This window comes from Pogona vitticeps, chromosome 4 (genome assembly GCF_051106095.1).
Source record: "Pogona vitticeps strain Pit_001003342236 chromosome 4, PviZW2.1, whole genome shotgun sequence".
Taxonomy (NCBI): Eukaryota; Metazoa; Chordata; class Lepidosauria; order Squamata; family Agamidae; genus Pogona; species Pogona vitticeps.
Window position 1 is genome coordinate 103,082,440 of NC_135786.1, and position 20,726 is coordinate 103,103,165.

A 20,726-nucleotide genomic window follows, 5' to 3' on the forward strand; every position below is an offset into this window, starting at 1 on the left:
GGGTCAAGGCATCAGATTTTGTGAACTCTGTTGACAATAGTAGTTATGTGAAGAAACACAATGTAGGGAGCACTAAACAGGTGTTTGTTGTTGCAACTTGTGTAGAGCTTTCTCTCTGTCCCTACTTGGTACATGGGCATTACAAGTGTCCATACTTATTTGCTAGATCCCATGTCTTCTTTCAGAGGGGATCATGGGCAAAACTGCCTGCGGTTGTGTTATCATCAACAGATCTTGATAATCAACTTCATGATCAGCTTATCAACACTACTTGATAAGGATTAGGCTTCATGGAACCTTGTAGGACAGATAACCTCCCCAAGAAACAGATGCGTTCAGATTGCTCTCTGATGGTTCTTATGCATTTTCCTATTTTTTTGTTACTGGGAAGTCTAGTAACCAACCGTTGCGATAAAAAAACAAGGGGGAGGCTTGAGGACAGTGGCAAGGGGGAGTCTCATCCCCAATAATTTTGGGTCATGATGGAGGGAGTTGTTTTGTTCTGAGTACATTTCTTGCTTGAATGATCCCAGTTTTCTTCTTGGTCTTACTCATCCCAGGATGCTGGAGCAATGGAAAAACAGGGCTGATTGCTCGTCCAATAGTAAGGGGGGGGGGATACCAAAGACATCCAACCAAACACAGGTTGCAGCCAGTAGCAGTGCCAATTCCAAGGCGGTGGTGCCCTTTTCTGTACCCACTGGTTCCATGCAGATTTGGCCAGATGAGCTTTTCTGAATGATAGGGGTCTTTGTATACCTTATTCTCCATTATGAATAGGTGAACCATCTGCAGCATTTCAGGCAAAAAGTCATTTGAGCTGCCTGCTATCTGACAAGACCACCCAAAGACACTGTGCTGCCTGAGGCAATAAAAAAGATTGCACTATCTGCTGATCTGTCTACAAAAGCCAGCTGGCCGAGGATAGTGCCTTCCTCTGTACCTGAAGGCAACGAGGCTGGCTGAAGGTCACATAACTCTCCCCTCCAACATTTTGCAGCCAGGTCTCAGCATCTACAGTGTGAGGCAATTCCTTCCCTCTGCCTAAGAGGAGGGTTCTGCCCATTCTGATCTTGATTCTGAAGTGACTACTAAACCTTAAACAGGTGTCATCTTTTACAGCAAACTCACCACTGGGAAAAGAGAAGTGTTCTAGCTGTGTCCCCTCCACTGTCACTTCTGTTCCATGCTACATATGGAGAGTATGAAGAGGGACAGCCTCTTCTATCCATGCGGCTCTCTCTACATGACTTTCCAAAGTCCCAGGATATATAGAGAGCTCTCAAAGAGAGCAAAACCTTCTCTTGCCAGACCCACCACCTTCCATGTGTAAGCAGGCAACAGAAGTGATAAGCGAATGGGTAGGACTGGACTACTACTTTCTTCCAGTGATGAGTAAAGCCTAGTAGGTAAAGCCTGAATAGGACTCTAGTTTCAGGGGAATCAGTGTTGGTCAGTCTTTAGTCTTCATTGTTTGAACTGAAGTGCTTTCTCCGAAAGCACATCTCTTGTGATTGTGTTGGACTGTGCAGCAGTTTGCAGTACTCCAGGACCACCTGACAGTTCCATAACATTGTTTCTTACATCTTCTCCAGAACAGTAATGAAATATTGTTTCCTTTTTTCAGTCCCAGGATAAGCTGTTTACCCAAACTGCACCCCCCTATAATGTCTAGTTCAGGCTTGAAAGAAGATAATTTTGCATTATAAAATTCACCAGTTTATGATCTGTAATTTATATGCATTCAACTCACCTAATGTGGGTCTTAGGATAATTGTTTTTTTTTCCAACATTTTTTTTCATCCAACATTTTTATTTCAAAATGGAAATGGTCAGAAATTTAATACAGAAAAACATGTTTTTTTCATAAAACATTTTGAAACCTGCACATCGAAAGAAAGAAAGAAAGAAAGAAAGAAAGAAAGAAAGAAAGAAAGAAAGAAAGAAAGAAAGAAAGAAAGAAAGAAAGAAAGAAAGAAAGAAAGAAAGAAAGAAAGAGAAATATATACAAAAACCTGAAGGAGAGGAGAGGAAAACAGTTCTAAGGAAAGTTCCATTCAAGCCAGGGAAAATAAGAATACTGGTGGAGGGGAACCCAGCTGTGCTAACATGAAGCAAAAATGTCAGCTGAAGAATGTTCCTCCCACATTTTGCAAAACATTCCATGTTTCTCAGATAATCAGATGTCTTGATGCTCAGTACAGTAGTTGATTTCTATGAACACAGTGACCCCCAGAGGCCACATTTTGATATGGCAAGCCTTAAACTTGGATTTTGCCCTTTGCGAATGCCCTTTGCTCAATTTCAGGGCTTTGGATGGCAACTCATCCACTTCATGCACTGGATGGATCATAACTCTCTTCGGTTAATTCATGACTGTTGGATCGTTATATTACCTGGTGCTCCACGGAGGCTTCAATCCCTTCACGAGTGAGATCTCAGGATGTCCGTTATCAAGGAACGCTCAGCACGTGCAAGGGCAATTGTTGAGCTCTGTGTTTACACGAGAACTACCACTGGTTTTCTAGAGCCAGTTCCCTACTGAAGGGGGTGCTTAAAATTAACTTATGATCACTACATTTGTGATCCAGAGACTAAGAGCTTGCACGGCCAGTGAAACTGTTGATCCTCTTCCACTCCTTCTAATAAGAAGACACTCATGCCCAAAGTGTAATCTGGCGGGCTATTATCTGAGAAATATACCCCTCTCCTCGGTCTTCAGATATCTGCTTGAATGTACATCTATGACTGCATATAGCTGATAATTATGCATCTAATCTTCACACTAGCTCTTTTCCTTCCTTTTAAAGAAACACAAAACTGGGACATTTTTCTATAGAAAAGCCTGTTTTTAAACAGAGCTCAGTGCTATGCAATCTAGCAATTATTACAGAATAAAATGAATACTGAACAATTTAAAATGGCACATGTATAGATAAGCTTGCAAATAAAATCCACAGTGCACTATAGCAACCCACAAGTTCTACCTACTACATTGTCGTACCTCTGGGAGGAGAACAGCCCCACTTTCAGGCTTTTCCAACACCTTTTCTTGAAAACATTCAAGCGGACGGGATGGTTCAGGAAATGCCCACTTCTCTTCCTGGTTTAAATGTACTGCTGAAACTACTCTATGGCATGGACAGAGAATTTGTACATACAAGTAGATGGCTCTAGACCATTAAAACTGGATTGGAGGGTCCATTAGAAGAGCTTTCTGCTTCCCTGGGGTCTTCCTGGGCCTTGAAATGTTGTTCACTCATTTCTACACCGGTTCCTTCAGCTGAAGGGCAGGGGGCAGCGTCCAGCGAGTTAGCCTCTTCTTCTTTCTTTACATCGTTCGGAATATCCACTTTGTGCTCTTGGCTTTGGGCCTTTTGCACTTGCCCGTTCTGGGCAGGGTATACACTGGCAATAGCATCATAAAGAAACTGATACTCTTCCTAAACAGGATTTTAAAAAGAAAGAAGGAATTAGGATACGCAGATCAAGATTGAAAGGCAGATCAAGGAACAGGGATGCAGCCAGTATTGAAAGGGATTACACTTCCACTGGGGAAAAAAACCCAGGTGTGCAGCTTGGGGGGGGGGGTGATCCTGGATTCATCCCTGAGTCTGGATGCCCAAGTTTTGGTGATGGCCAGGAGTGCATCAAACAATTAAAATTAGTGTGCCAGCTATGTTTATCTCTTGAGAGATCTGATCTGGCCACTGTGACACACACCCTAGTTACTTCCTGTCTGAATTACTGTAACACACTCTATGTGGGGCGGCCAATGGAAAGTGTTTGGAAAGTTCAGCAGGTCCAAAATGCAGCAGCCAGATTGCTGACTGGGGCTGGCCATAGGGATCACAAAATCTGCCTGTTACAGCAGCTCTACTGGCTGCCGATCAGTTTCCAGGCACAATTCAAAGTGCTGGTTTTAACCTATAAAGCCCTAAATTGCTTGAGCCTTAGCTATCTCAAAGACTGTGTCTCCCATTATGAGCCTGGCCCAGGTGTTAAGATCACCAGGAGAGGCCTTTTTCGTGGTCCCACCACCTTCAGAGGTACATCTGATGGGGACCCAGGAGAGGGCCTTCTCTGATGCTACCTCCAGACTGTGGAACTCCCTCCCACAGGACGCCAGACTAGTCCTATCTTTGCTGTCCTTCCACAAGCAGGCAAAGACCTTTCTCTTCAGGCAAGACTTCCCTCAGTGACTGGCCACCTGAGTATGATTTTTAGATAGATTCTTATGCATTACTGCTTTGACTGCGTTTCTAGTACTACTTGCGTTTTCCATTTTTGGGTTTTCCATTTCTCAGACTGACATTTGATTGTTTTTCTTTTTAATATTTGTATACTTATTGTTTGTAGCTTTAATATTGCCTTTTGATTATGCAAGATGCCTTTTTATACTCATTGTTCTTAGCTCTAAATATTGCCTTTTAATTATGTAAACTGCCGTTATATACTCATTGTTTTCAACTTGGATTTTCAAATGGTGGTACAGGGACCCAGAGTTCTTCAGAAGCTTATGGCAGCAATGTGTCCTACAATATACTGTACCTTCAAACCTTCTGGAAAATTTCCACAGAAGAAAGTTTGACAACCACCATTACAAAACTAGCTGACAGTCAGCAGCCCTCTAGGTTCAGAATTCCATGTTAATGAACAGGTTTCTTGAATTATATATATATATTTTTAAAAAAACACTATCCCCATTCACTCCAGCAATTGACCTTGTTCACATGCAATGTTAAACAATGATTTAACTTTACATCAATGAGTGTTGGTGAGCCTCAGGCACCTGTACTCCTTTCTTTTGGTACATCTCTGAAAGTCCAGAAGATTTGCTTCCATTTTCAACTAACTGCAGTTTACTATGAAGTCCAGGTCCTAGACTGTGGTTAGCTCTGCCTATTTTCATTGAAAGAAACCAGTTTCATGTACTATCACTGCAATTATAATATGGCAACAATTTTACAACAATTTTACAACAATAAACAGTCATTCAAGATGGAAGATAAAAAGATAAATTAAGTAGTGTCCGGCTTGCCTAAATAGCCAGCTTTTAAATTAGCTTTTAAAAATACCCAGCAAAGGGGCCAAACGGATCTCAGAGATGATTCCAAAGGTGGAGAGCCACTGCCGAGAAGGCCCTGTTTTTTCCTTCTGGGCCTCCCTCGGTATTAGGCTCCTCAGCTGCCCCTCCTGGCTAGAACGAGTGATATGAGTACAGTGGTGCCTCGCACAACGAGTGCCTCACACAACGATAAATTCACACAACGATGGCTTTTTCTGAAAAATTTGCCGCCTCACACAACGATGTTTCCTATGGGGAATTTTCGCACAACGATTTTGGGACCATGCTTCACAGAACGATTGCATTTTGGGTCCCCTGTTTCACTTAATGATGTTTTCAAAAAAGAGCTGGAAAAGTGGCTGTTTGGCAATGCTAATTTGTTCTTCTAACTGCCTGTACCCAGGATGCATTGTGCCTGTGCAGGGAAGGGATAAAAAACCTTCCCCATGCATCCTGGGTTTACTTTCCCACATGCAGTTCAAAGGTTGGCTTTGCCTCTTTGCTCTGTCTTGTGGGTGCTTTCTGTGCTGGAGAACTTTCAAAGGTAAGCTTGCATTTCTTCTCCTGGGTGGGTGGTGGGTTTAACAATGTATCTGTACTGTACTGTATTGCAAAACTCTGATGATTTTTGCAAGGGGGAATTTGGGTCTGTCTGGCTTTGGTTATGATTTTTTTTTTCCATTGGGGAAATTGCAGGGGGGTTTTTGGCTGGGGGTTTCTGTGGATTTGTGTGGGATTTGAATGTCCAAGTTCAAACTTGATTTTAATTTTTTTTTCCTGCATGCTGCTTCTTGGTTGGGGGGGGGGGGTTATGCTTTGTGTGTGTGGAATTCTGCAAGGAAATGGTTGCTGTTCTCTTGTGGCCATGCCTGCCTCTGGGATTTGGATGCCCAAGTTCAAATCTGATTTTAAAAAAATTTTAACTGCTGCCATGCTGCTTCTTGGTTGGGGGGGGGGTCTATGCATCTCAATGGGGCAGAATTTTTTTTACCAAAAATTAACGAAGACTCAGAAACTGTTTTAAATACTTGGACTCATTAGTGCAGCTTGTGAAACCTGTGCAAACTTAATCTGGCTTTGTTCTGAGCCTTCGTTAATTTTTGGTGAATTTTTTTCTCCCCCATTGAGATGCCTTGAGGCACCACTGTAGATCTAGGTGGGAGGAGGCGTTCCGCCAAGTATCGAGGTCCTAAACCGTTTAGGGCTTTATATGTAATTATTAAAACTTTGAAATCAATGCGGAAGCAAATGGGCAGCCAGTGAAAGGCGGCCAGAGTGGGAGAGATATGTTGATGTTTCTCATCCCACTGAGAAGTCTGGCCGCTGCATTCTGCACCATTTGAAGCTTCCACATCAATCTCAAAGGTAGCCCCACGTAGAGCGCATTACAGTGGTCTAATCTTGAGATTACAAGTGCATGGTCCAGAGTTGTGAGCTCCCAACATCAAGATAGGGACGCAGCTGGGTAATCCGCCAAAGATGGAAATAGGCGGAGCCGACTACTGACGCCACCTGAGTTTCCATGGTGAGTGCCGGGTCCAGATGAATCCCCAAGCTGCGAACCTCACTCTTCGCAATTGATCTAAGTTTGATGTATCTATAAAAGTATAGTGATACAGGCAGTATGAATACAGAATAAGCAAGCTGTAGAAAAAGAGGAGAGGGGAGAGATAAGGGAGGGAGAGGGAATCCAACTACCTAGTAGGATGATATACTTACAAATGAGGAAACTATTCCCGTCCTGGCTCTGCGAAGAGATTTCACAACTTGGAAAACGTCTATTACTCCTTCTGTCTCAGCACTTTCCAACAGGTTTAGCAAGGCACAGAATAATCCTGTTTGCTTGGACCCATCACTACAAAATAATATCCCAGAAAATTAAGAATGTTGGTCTACAGCAGGGGTCTCCGAAGTACGGCCTGAGGGCCACATCTGGCCCGCCTGGCCTTTTTATCCAGCCCGTCCATGTGTGCGTGCATGTGCATGGGTAGGTGTGTGTGAGTGTGGGCAGGCAGGTGGGTGGATGGGTCTGTGGGCATGCGGACATGCAGGTGGGTGGGTGGGAGTGCATGCGTATGCATGCATTCCTTCGACGCTCAAAAATATTGCAAATATATTATGTGGCCCTCTGCGTGAAAGGTTTGGAGATCTCTGGTGTACAGTAGTAATGTGGCAAAAAAAGCAGCAGTGCCTTAGTATGATTTTTTTTCACTCCTCTCCTTGGGAGAGTAAGCCCAGTTCCAAGGCTTGCTCCTCTACCATTCCTCTTGTCCTCACTACCCAAACAGCAGGACAACCAGAATGTTTCTAGAATGGTTTGATAATAGTACTCAACATGTTTGGAATCTAGAGAGGACCACAAAATGCATATTGAAGAGGACATATTAGAATAATTATAACAACTGTTTGCTGTCAAGTCAGTTCTAAATTATGGCAACCCTTTCCAAGGTTTTCTAGGCAGAGAGTCCTCAGAAGTAGTTCACCATTCCTTTATTTTGCATGTAGCTCTGGGATTGTGCAGTATGCTCAAAGCTGCACAAGCTGGCCCTTCTGGGATGCACAGTGGGGAACTGAACTCTCAACCTGTGGCTCTGCAGCCAGATATTTAATTCACTGAGTTATCCATTCGGCTAGAACACACTATATTAAGACATTATTGAATTGTATTATTTGTCTTGTCTTGTCTTTTTTACCTTTGATTGCACTGCTCTAACCTGAATTCTGACAACTGAAGTGAGTGATAATCTTGTATTTTATTTATCATCCTGAAAACATAGTTCATGACATCATCAATCTCAATGATACATTTTTAATAAACAAATGGCATGTTCAAATATTTAAGCTTGGTTTTTTTCCCCAGATGATAAATGAAAACCAAATTGCCACCTGTATCGGAATATTAGTGAGGCCAGAACATCTGGCAGAAAAATGTGGCACTGGATGCTACAGCTGGGCAAACAGAAATATGGCATACGTCCAAGTTCCTCTCTGAAGACTTCTGAGTAAAGTTAAGAGTAATATGATAGGTGGACTCCCTGTGAAGCAGGTAATCAAAGAAAAGGGGCAGAGGTAAATCACTCTTATTGCATGCCATTAAGTCAATTTTGATTCCTGGTTACCCTTTCAAGGATTCTCAAGGTATAGAGTAGGGCACTCAGAAGTGGCTTGCCATTCATTCTCTTCTTCTGGAGGTGGCCTGGGGCTATTCAGCTTCCCAAAGGCTGCACAGGCTGGCTCTTCTCCCAGAAGACATAGTGCAGAAACAAATTCCTAACCTCTGGCTCTGCAGCCAGACACCTAACTCACTAAGCCAGGGGTCCCCAACCCTCAGGCTGTGGACCAGTACCACTCCGTGGCCTTGGAAGGACCGGGCCGCTGATAGAGATTTTCAAGGGCCAAAGGAATGTGTGTATACATGTATGCATGTGCACAAGACCACTCGCAGGCACACACTCCCACACGCATGCACACACACACACACACACACATTGCATGCACTCACAGATGCATGCACGCCTCCTGCATGCACGCACACACACCCCTGACCGCCCCCATACGCATGCACAGATGCATGTACGGACGGATGCCCGCCTGCCTGCCACATGCATGCATGCCCCATGCCCCTGCTCCAACATACAGATGGAGGCATGCCCCATGCACACATGCATGGATGGGCACCTGCCACCACCACCACTCCTGGTCTTTGGGAGAATGGTCTTCAATGAAACTGGCCCTTGATGTCAAAAAGTTCGGGACCCACTGCACTAAGGGACATGGTGAACAGACAGCTGTCAGAACGGGGGGTGGGGGAAGAATCAAGGTTTCCTCACAGCAGCCTTTGAATAGGAGTAATGTATGTATTTTGTACTTTGATGTATGTATTCAACAGCAGTCTCAAAGATCCATAACCATCATTGCCACACCATGGACACAGATTTTCAAGGATGGAACTCCTAGAGTTGTAATCCTGTTCCTAGAGTCTAACACACCATATATTGTACTCGTGCCATGTGGTCAATCCCAAAGCAAAGACAACGTACGACAGAAAGAAATTCATATCAAAACTAGATTCAAAACATGTTAACACATGTCTGAAATATACACCCACCGGCAGTGAATAACAACTTGAGCATTCTTGCTGTGCATGTATGTTTCAGCTGTTGGCTGAAGTTTCTGCTTGAGATCTCGAATCATGGTGACCAAGTCACTGGGGTTTTCTGGGAGAGCATAACCTTTCCATTTATGGTACTGATACTGAAACACTTTTCGAGCTTCTTTCCTCTGCAAGAAAAAGGTACACTGAGAAGTTCTTCAAAACATGACAAAGCAGCTGAGAGGGAATAAGAGCCATATAGCTGAGAACCATTTATGGCATAAGTAAGGAACATCTGGTTCTTCCAGTGCTTTAATCAACAATTCCCATCAGCCTCACCTGGACCATCAGTGGTATATAAAAATGGGTGCCAGAGTCTAAATATCTGGAGGTCCTTACCTCTGACTTTGAGAATGGGACTAACAGTACAGCTAAACAGAATATACAGAACAATAGAATAATGAAGTTGGAAGGGACCTACGAGTCCAACCCCCTGCTCATGAAGTATATGTCTGCAGATCTGCTACAAAGACACTGGGCCAATTCCTTTTTCTCCCTCTAAGAAGTCAGACAAGCTGACACATCAGTTCATATTTTACCTTTCCATAAGTTATGTCAAACGTCCGAACAGTATAACTGGAACAACTGTTGACATCTTTCAGTTCAACTGTGATGCTATCGTATGACATTTTTCCATCTCCCCAGTACTGTGTGCAGAGTTCCTAGAATGAAAGAAAGGCTAAATCAGGGATCCCCATTCCAAAGCAGTAGTATTTGAGGGGGCTGGATGGTATGGGTAGGGAGAGAAGTGCAAAGAGCTGGCAAGTTTCTCTTGAGATGCTTATTCAAGAGGGTCACATTTAGTATCCCACTCCTGCCTGGAGAAGGAAAAGCCATTCATAGGACTGAAAAACATGGACCAATGGATGTGCAGTGATGAAGACTGCATGTGCACTATATGCATGGAAATGTCAGATATAATGGAACTTGAGAAAAGCCAGCTATCTCATTTGAGGTCTAACAGAAGCTGATAGTCCTTCTCTGTTAAATATGTGTGTTAGTACTGGATAGCTGTCCAGACTAGATAGCTCAGTGGGTTAGGAAAAGACAGAGGTTGGGAGTTTGATTCTCCACTGTGTCTCCTGTGCATAGGGCTAGCCTGTGCAGCCATGAGCAAGCAGCACAGTCCCATGACACCCCCAGAAGAAGAGGATGGTAAGCTACTTCTGAGTATTCTCTTCCTGGAAAACACTGAAAAGGGTCACCATGAGTTGGAATTGCCTTGACAGAACATGATTATCATTAGTAGTAGTACTTTATAGTGCATATCAAGGAAATCTAGGATAGTCATTGATATAGTGATAGTATCAGGCACAGTGACAATTGCAAGTTATTAAATTCAAAGCTTAGAATTCATGCTCAGAGGAAAACAACCACGGAGTGTCTATTCTGTATGTCAAATGTGGCAGTAGCAGGGTGTTTATATAAGCTCTGCAAAGCAATGGTGTGTCTATGGAGCATATGCCTTCTACAAGCAACATAAATTTTGCTTAACTGCTGCCATGCTTTGCACACTTCCATGGGAACAAGCCCCATTAAACCAGGTAGGATATACATTATCTCTCAGTAAACACGCATGGGGTCAAACTCCTCTTCTTTTGCAGCTGATACTTCCCCCCCCCCCCCAAGGCTTATGGAAGTTAAAATTTCATTTTAATTTTTAAAACCTGACTTTTACTATCTCTCTGAAGGAGACAGCAGGTCATATTACAGATTCAGGGAGACTAACTCACTTGGGTGTCATCTTTCAGCTCCGTCAACATTACAATCACTTTCACTTTTCTTTGATAAATCATGGTCCAGAAGTCATCAATGGTGTCTGGGAGCGGTCCTTGTGTTGCTATCATAGCATTCGGAAACCAGTAACCCTGAAGGGGGGGGGGGGGAGAAAAAGAAATCTAAAATCATTCCAAAGAAACTATTTGGAAGGAAGCAAGTCATAAGTTATTACAAAGGTACTACTGATTTTAAAGAGATATGGAATCCATATTTGAATTATGTTTTTGTAGAAGGGAAAGGTCAAAAGCCAGCAGAAGAATCAATGTGTATGAGCCTCATGGTGCAGTGGTTAAACTGCTGTACTGCAGCCAAAACTGTGTTCACGACCTGGGGTTCAATTCCCAGGTAGCCGGCTCAAGGCTGACTCAACCTTCCATCCTTCCGAGGTCGGTAAAATGAGTACCCAGCTTGTGGGTGTGGGTGTGAAATGTGTAGCCTCCATAAATAACTTGTAAACCGCCCAGAGAGTGCTTGAAGCACTATGGGGCAGTATATAAGCAGCACAGTTTGCTTTGCTTTTTATTTTTGGAATGGAATGGGATGAAAAGAGATTAAAATGAAATATTTTCTTATCTGGTTCTGAGGGTGATGGTGCCACAGGGGGGAACATTTTTGTGTTAGTGTGCAGCATGTATGCATACACACTTTATGTTAGTATTGTTCTTATTGTTTTTCTTTAATTATTATTAACAACAATAACAATGACAACGACAACAACAACAACAACAATAATAATGAACACAAAGGCACTAATTCTACAATCAACTAATTTGTGTATGGGTGGTAGAATTTTCCTCTCTTGAACTGAAGACCACATTTGGCACAATAGCTTGAGTCCTATTGTAATTCATCTGCCATTCAGCTGGTAAAAATCAGAGGAGAACAAAGCCAGCCCTTGCAGAAGATGTGTTATTGTCCAACATGGGCTCAACGATGATACTTTTGAGTGGTTTTAGTAGGAGGTTGTGGGTTATAACACATGGTGCTCTGTGGTCATCTGTTCTGGGTTTATTCTATGGTTGATTGCTCCTCAATACCCAGCTTGGGTAGATATTGGAGATATTGTTGCCTGAGAGATGACTTATCTGAAATCCTGGGTTGAGATATGTAGAAGTGATCCGAAGTCTATACAAGTTTGTGCCAAATAGAACCTATTAATTTTTAAGGTACTACAGAATTCTTCATAGATCAGCAATAGATTCAGAACAGACAAGAGAAAGTAGTACATAATGAAATTTATGAAACTTATTGCCACAAGATGCAATGATGACTCCTAGGTTACCCAGCATCAAAAGAAGTCTATCATTCCCAGTTCTAGTTAACTAAAACTTCCAGGTTGACAGAAAAGGCATTCGCTATCATGACCTGCTACAGGCTTCCCAGTAGCTCACAACTGGCTGTTGGATGTGGCGGAAACTCAAATGTGTTTCTTGGGTCTGAGAGGGAAATCTGAGGAAACATTGTGATCTTACTCACAGCCTCTATGAGCCTCTCATTGGTTCTAATTGTGGATCCAAGAGGCAAACTACAACTCCCATTATGCCAGCTGGCAAGAATGGCAAAGATCTAGTCCAACAACATCTGGGGTTTCAAGGGGAGGAAACATGAAACGGAGAGGAAAGTATGAATGGCCATAAATAAAGAACAGTGTGTATTCTACCATGATCACTGTTACAATTCCAGGCTTTTAATTTTTTTTGCCGCATGAATTATACTGGCGGATGGCTGTACCATGCGTTCATTTCCATACTGGGCATTTAGGAGCTTTGGTAACACTAAAGCCCTCCCTTTAATTTGGAAAAGAAAGAGAAAATTGTTTATTGTTTGATACAATCAACAAGAAACTGAAAATGATATCAAAAAACAACAACAGACCACTGAAAATATCAACTACACATACTTTAGAGAGGTAAGTAAATTATCCAAACACACTTACGTGGATGAAAGATGCATTGATGTATTTGTTGGGTTCCTCATCACAGTCACTGTCCTCATCAGAGGATTCATCTGCATCACATTCACTTTCTCTGCTCCCTTCCTCTTCATGCTTGAATAATACCCTGTTATAGTCATCTACATGGCAAGGAAGTTGGGAGGAAAACAAGGCTTTCAGTAAGGCATCTTCACAGGAGTTAATAGCAGTCCTTACTTTATCACAGAGGACAAGTCAACAAAAGATACAACTCTTTAACATTTCTCCTAGTAGGGTGGAGAGCCATCTCAGCTGACCAGAAGGACACTATTCAAATCAGGACATGACCAACATAATATTAAAAAATAATAATAATAATTTTCCAAAGGTCTGGGAACAGAGACACTGGTGTTTTTTCAATTGCAATGTGAACGTTTATTGCAATACTGTATGAACTTCAAGAATGAACTACTTTATATTAGTTTCTCTACCAGACTTTCTACCCCTGTTTCTCAGTCTAATGTCCCATTCATCTTCACATCTTCAGTACCATTTCCTGTGCTCTTTATGCCTGGGTCTTCAAACCAGAACACTTCCAGGGTGACATCCCTTGCTTTATACCTTCAACCCAGTGCTCCTCTTTCCTGCTCCACTTCTGAATCCTTGGTCCTCATCAAGCCACAAGGTGATGTATAATCTCCAGGCTTAAAAGGAAGGTACCTCCAAATGCCAGATGCAGGGGAGGGGTATCAAGAGACAGGTATCTAGTTGTCTCGTGTGCTCCCAAAGGCATCTGGTGGGGCCACTGTGAGATACAGGAAGCTGGACTAGATGGACCCTTGGCCTGATCCAGCAGGGCTCTTCTTATATTCTTAACTGCAAAAACACCCCAAAACTGAAGGGGCTTGTTCATTTTTGCCACCCAAGCTTCTCTCATGCTACCATTTTAAAATCTGTGAAATACCAGCTACGTGTAAGGCATGGGATGCATGTATACATAAAGAAAAAGGTACTGTATCACCTACCTTGCATCTCTCAATCAAGTCCATTGTTCTGTGTATTTTTGCAGCCACACATGACAGAGATGAGTGACTATTTCTACCGTCCTTAAATGTGCAGAAAGATCTCTCCCTCCTCACCAGACTATGACTGCAGAATGGGTGGGGTAATGGGCCCCCCCAGTTCCCTACCACACTTTATTCCCAAGGACAACCAATCCCCAAGACCACTATTAATCTTGACCTGAAACATTTATTTATTTATTTATTTATTTATTTATTTATTTATTTATTTATTTATTTATTTATTTATTTATTTATTTATTTATTTATTTACTTACTTACTTACTTACTTACTTACTTACTTACTTATTTATTTATTTATTTATTTAACTTGTATGCTGCCCACACTACCTAAAGGTCTCTGGTTGACTTACAACAATTTAAATACAGTAAAAAGATAAAAACAATTAAAATCCAATTAAAATACAGTGATCTAAAAATTGCATATGTGTACATGTATATTGTTCCAATCAACGGAAATATGAGGATCTAAGCAAATTTTCTTTGGCTACATGACCTGGAAGGACAGGGTTGAGCTCAACTCCTTGGCAATATCCTGATCCAGATATGAAGTGTAGGATGGGAGACTTTTATTTGTAAAAATATAGCTTGGCACTCACTTCTTAGTGGCAAGAAATGAGAGAGATAGCTGAAGTATTCTAAAGAGCAATTTTGTACATGACTCTGTGGAAATGATATGGATGGATAACAGGCTTTGATTCTGCTGCAGAAGAAAGAATGTTTCAGATGTAATTTCTCTGCAAAACATCTAAGTGTGATATGGAGTACCTGATTCTTTTTTAATTTATAATTTTCAAAAAATGGAAAGAAGGGAAGAGAAGAGAAGCGAAGCGAAGCCATGGAGTGTCTGTGTACTTTCCCTTTCTAGGACTCACATGGAATAACCGTTGAACTCCGGTTTTTACTTCTGTTTTCCTCTCTCTTGCCAGCTCTCTGTGTCTGCCAGGTCTGGTAGGAAGGTAGCCTCTAAAGACAAAGATACAAACAATAAAAATGAAGCATTTGAAATAAAATATATATATTTAAAAAGAGCTACATAATCTCTCAGCATGATGCCCTCTTAGTTTTGCCTAACCAATGTATCTCCCAGAAGAAGCATCAAAATGTAATGACATATGCCTGCTAATGAGCTGCCAAGAAGTAGAGAATGCTCCCATTCTAAACAGCAAAATTTTGTGATTTTGGTAACGATATTCTGCATTAACCTCCAAGAGTTTAGAAAACGGCTGGCCTGGGACATTTTGCTGCATCAGGCGAAGAGTAAGATGTTATCTGTCATTTTCCATGTGCAAAAGGCAACTGGACTGGCAGTTGGTAGTGGTGATGGGATAGCACACCGGTGATAAGTCATTTACCTGGAATTCCGCTTCCAGGAGAGAAGGATCACTGGGAGGATCTTTCTTCTTCAGGTGATTAAGACAATTGTGCAGTTCTGAGGTGTTGAGTTCTGTTTCACCATATTGAATGTATTCGACTAATGCTTGATGAATCAAGATGTATTGCGTCTGAGATTCCCCAAGATTCCAGATTGTATAGAGTGTGGAAAGAGGGGGAAATGGAATTTTAAAGTAATATATATATATATATCACATTCTATAATTATGACATTATATAGAATAAAGTTACTCAAACAGAGACCCTGTTTATGCATGTTAAGTGGGATGTACTTCTAAACAGATGTGAGTAAGGCTGCTTTTTCAAAAGTAGTTGGACTAATGAATTCAGTGGAGCTTATTGCTGAGTAAGCAAAGGTTATCAAATAAAACACAACTGAACCTCTGCCATGGTAACAAAAGTAAATGCATTCTCTAGATTACATAGAGGAGATGAGGGGGCCAATATGACACACTCATATGAAAAGACATGCTTGCCCAGAGACCACTGTTTAGATCTTTGAGGCAAACATTTTAAAACTCTTATAATAATTGCATGTTGTCAAGTCAATTCTGATTTATGGCAGTCTTTTTCAGGGTTTTCTTGGTGGAGACTGTAGCGGGCCACTCTCAAGCCTCTACCAATACAGGCCTCCAAGAGCGCTCACTACTATTCTTCACTTGCTGCCACCAACCTAACCTTAGTACTCACAAAGGACAAGTTTTTCTTTCAAACAAATAAAGTGTTTATTGATTTGTACAAAATAAAAAGGGTGAATCACAGGTAATAAATCAAGTTGTTAATCACGTTTCTCAATTTCTAAATCACACAGACTTTTCCCTCACTGACTATCTCTCTCAAATCTATCTCACTCAACTTCTCTCATCTTTTCAAACTCTCCAAAACTCCCCCTTTCACACATCACACAAACCTTATATAATCCAGCTCCTCCCCCTTCTGCATCACCCTCCATCCTCTCATTGGCTGAGGTTCCCCTGCCCAGCTGTGACGGACAGGTGAGAGCAGAGCTGTATGCCAGAGACTACTCAGAAGCGATTCGCCATTCCCTTTTTCTGGGGGTGCCCTGTGACTCTGCAGGTTGCCCAAGGCTACACAGGCTGGCTCTTCTGGGACGTACAGTGGGGAAATGATCCCAATCTCTAGCTCCGCAGCCAGATCCCTAAGATATGGAGCTTTCCAGCCAGTTTTAAACCTCTTAGGTATTATAAAATAACATAATGCAAACTGGTCAGATCTTTCACTAGGAATATGTTCTCTTGATTCAAGGGAAAAAATTAGGTAAATTGAGAGCATGATGCTTTTAGACCTCCCAAGAGGGAAGACAAAGAGAAACGAAGCGCCAACTAATATGTTACTTCTGAATGCATGTGCACTTTACAAGACATCATGTAAGAGGCCTATTCATGCAAAAATGTAACATATATGTAGTTCAATGCACTTTCCATGATAATGGAAAACTCATGCTGAAACTAAATACATAGGGTTCAGGGGAGACTTCCTTTCTTACTTGTAAATAAACATGTGAAACCAAGCTAATAGGGTCACCATGCACAGACACAGGAGGTGTGCATGTCAATGTCATGTCCCAGCCCCAGCCCTTTATTTTCCTACGTTCCACTCATCCATAATTATTTATTTATTTATTTAATTTCTATACTACCCATCTGGTAACTCAGGCCACTCTGGGTGGTTTACACAGTACAATAAAATAATACAATATGAAGCAAAACAATGCAATAAAATGGAACAATACAACACAGTAACCAACACAGTATAAACAAAATGAAAATAATTTCAATAAAAAGGAAAAACATTAACAGATATATGCTAAGGAGGCTCCACTCTTCTTTTTAAATTTTTTGTGTGTAGAAATGAAGTTAAGGTAGGTTTAAACCTCCCCTCTTCCTGCATGGTCTTGTTCTTTAATGAGGTCCACAGACTGAACTAACATGTACACAGTAAATAAAATGAGAAGGAAATGCTAACATGCTTACTAAATACCCTGTGTTTTCCCATCTTGGACTTTGCTTACTTCTCTTTTTTATTTGGATATTGTCTGTTTTAATCTTTGTTTTATATTGTTCGGACCGTAAGCCACCCAGAGTAGATTCGTTTGAATCTAGATGGGTGGGGTAAAAGTTGAATGAATGAATGAATGAATGAATGAATGAATGAATGAATGAATGAATGAATGAATGAATGCTTTCTGAATGAACTGATTAGCATTCCTTGCTGACTGTACAATGTTGTGGCCAAAGAGAGTGCTGGCATGGTTATAGCACAGAGGCAAGGATTATGTGGCTACCAACATGATGCTGAACTGCAACATGGGCACTGTAGTCCAACGACACGCCTTCCCCACCTTTGCTCTAGCACTCACATATGAAGAAAATACATTGGTTTCTCTTCAAGCCAAAGAATTTTTTATACAAAATTGTATCTTCTATCTTCCTTGCAGCTGGCTCAGTGGTTTAGGTACCCAGCTGTGGAGCCAGAGGTTGGCAGTTTGATTCTCCACTGTGTCTCCCAGTGGCAGAGCCAGCCTTTGTAGCCATGGGGAAACCCCAGAAGAAGGACATGCTAAACCACTTCTGTGTATTCTCTATCTAGAAAACCCTGGAAAGGATTGCCATAAATCAGAATTGACCTGATGACATACAATCATTCTTAATCTTCCTTGCATCTTCCCTTTGTGCATCTGAAGATGGCCACAACTGAACAACAGTTACACAATTATGTGTAAACAAGTAAAGTTCTGGAAACCTACTTCTACTTGAACCATAAGGCATCGCTGACGCCGTAGCTTTACAATGTAGCCATAGACATCCACTCTTCCTTCAGATTCCAATCCCTCCAGCATTGCATCAATTCCGATATAAGTTCCAGTGCGCCCAACACCAGCACTGAGGACAAAGGGGAAGGAGGACAAAAGGAAAACAGAACAGAACGATCCATCAGGCTGTTGGTAACTGAGACTTGCAATCAAGTGGAACACATTTGCTTGTCAGGCTATTCAAAGAAATCAAGCAAACCAACCCCAAGCCGGCACTCCTGCTCCTTAGATGCATAATATTCCTAATAATCTGTAATGACTATACAGTATGTTCCTAACATGTTGAGGGGATAAGCCATTTGTTTCAGAGAGCAAATTTCTGTAATTATTTAGCCTATTGTCCGAGTCAAATAAAATGAAATGTATTGTCCCAGAGTGTCAAAGAGCTGAGTGGTTCAAGAAGAATCGGAAGGCATTGATTTCCCCAAAAAGGTCGCATGGGATTACTATTAATTCTGAGATATGTGTCTGAGTATAAAGTTACAAACACTCCATATCTTCAATCTCACATATTTGTGAAACCTGCACTGCAGATATACATAAATATCACTAAATGCTAGCAAGTCTCTAGTATCCTCAGTTCCAGCTGATCTTGGGTAAGCACTGGAATCCATGAACTATCTCACCATTTGGAGAATTGGTTGCAAAGAATGGTATCTTTCTCACTGATGTGTTAATTCATTTTAAATGTGATACATGGGTGACGTTGTACTGGAGTACAGATGGAATAGTCAAGCATTTTAGTACTTCAGTCTACCGTCAACCACACTAGACGGTGTTCTAAGTCCTCTATTCAGAGCACGTTACCATAGTCTGTTGAGACTGAAGGATACCTAATCTAATCTACTGTGTAAACCATGCTAAGAGATGGGAGAAGTTACTGCAACTTCTAAATGTTTAGCTGAGGAGTTCTGGGATTTATAGTCGAACAAGCAACTTTTCTCGTATTTGATCTTACTACCTGTGCAAACCAAGTCTCTGTTAGGAGACATTATGAGCCAAGCCTGTTTTACACTTAAATCTTACCTGCAATGGACCACAACTGGACCACTGAAAAAGTTACTCAATGCATTAACGCGGCGGCGTAGCTTGAGAAGGAGATGGGGATCCTCAGGTACTCCGTGGTCTGGCCAACTTGTAAACTGAATGTGGGTCACGTCTCTTCCCGTTGTCTTTTCCCTCCTCTGGACAAAAGGGCATGTGTGTTAACATTAATAGAGCCAGTGGAACATCAAAGATTAAAAAGCAAACAAACAGTGAAACAACCCAGTTAGCAAGAGGAGATCTACATTCTGTGGCTTGATAGTGCTCATCCAGAATGAAAAGAAAATGCAGAACGATTTCTACAGTCTAACTACTTCATTGGAAGGCACGCTCTGTACCATTCAAGGATAGACAGACTTCAGACTTGCATATTCTATACACTGTTTTTCATTAGAATCCCAAGATCCATTGCCAGACCTTGATGCAGCAGACACAGAATTTGTTGATTGCTGAAGCTGAATGGACCTCAGAGTCCTTTATACTCAATTCTAGTCCTGGTTAATACAAGCAATATAATTTAAGAATGAAGGAGAGTCAGGTAAAACTGCAATAATGCCTTCATAAGGATGATATGATCAACTCTTCTCTAAGTGCCACTGAGTCAAGTGGGCCTACTCCAGTTGCGACTCAACTTTGGAATAGTAAATCACAACTAGAGTGGGCCAACTTGAATCAATGGAACCTATGGAGGAGTTGACTCCCTAACCCTCACTAATTTAATAGGCCTACTCAAGTGCACATTTCTACTACTATTACACCAAGCAATTGCATTTCAGCCAGCAAGTTGGTTCACATCTCATCTCAGATATAAATTCATTAGGTGATAATAGGCAAGCTGTTCTTTCCTCAATGCAAAGATAATACTATCACGTATCTTTCGAGATTGTAAGGAGTGCCATGCCATACATAGAACTCTTTGAGTGCTATTATTTTTACGTACGTTTGTGATATGCAACTTCTGAATGATGTAGTCAGGACACATTTTGCATTCATTTATCTTCACAACAATGTCCCCGTAAGACGCACTCCCCTCCTCCATGGTTGGCCAATACTTGGCACATTTGATCTGTAGAGGGGGAAAAACTTATGGTTCTCAATTAACAACAACTATAACAGGAGCCTAACTTTTGCTTTCTTCTTCTTTAGTTCATTTGAAGATATACAATAGGATAAATTTCAGAATATAGAAATTTTGTAGGCCTGAACCTGAATAAATGTATTATTAATGAGCTGCCACTGTGCACAGATGTGAGTATGCTGAGTCACTCTGAAGATGATGCAATGTCTCGAAATAGGAAGACACCAGGTGCAGAAGATGAAGTCATGTGTCTTCTGATTGGACTAGAGAAGCCATGTATATGTATATAAGTGAACAGTGTCTGTGTATCATTCTCTTCTTTCTTCACCATTTGCTGCTATCCGCTATGCCAGTTTGTGTAAAGAGTTCCTGACATGCTGAT

At 41.5% G+C, this 20,726-nt stretch overlaps 1 protein-coding gene across 15 annotated transcripts in view; it reads right to left on the reverse strand.

The window, feature by feature from the left end:
• Positions 1-1,792: 1,792 nt before the first annotated feature.
• PTPRC (protein tyrosine phosphatase receptor type C) overlaps positions 1,793-20,726 on the reverse strand; it is a 108,237-nt gene continuing 89,303 nt past the window's right edge. For all 15 annotated transcript variants that reach the window (XM_072998066.2, XM_020784651.3, XM_020784650.3 and 12 more), the window contains 11 exons: positions 20,207-20,332; positions 19,249-19,406; positions 18,157-18,292; positions 15,350-15,499; positions 14,870-14,960; positions 12,937-13,073; positions 10,955-11,089; positions 9,761-9,883; positions 9,177-9,349; positions 6,788-6,923; positions 1,793-3,443 (listed from right to left, as the gene is read on the reverse strand). In XM_072998066.2, coding sequence (XP_072854167.2) covers positions 3,174-3,443; positions 6,788-6,923; positions 9,177-9,349; positions 9,761-9,883; positions 10,955-11,089; positions 12,937-13,073; positions 14,870-14,960; positions 15,350-15,499; positions 18,157-18,292; positions 19,249-19,406; positions 20,207-20,332 — 1,635 coding nt within the window. In that variant the 3' untranslated portion in view covers positions 1,793-3,173. The remainder of the gene's footprint in view (positions 3,444-6,787; positions 6,924-9,176; positions 9,350-9,760; positions 9,884-10,954; positions 11,090-12,936; positions 13,074-14,869; positions 14,961-15,349; positions 15,500-18,156; positions 18,293-19,248; positions 19,407-20,206; positions 20,333-20,726) is intronic.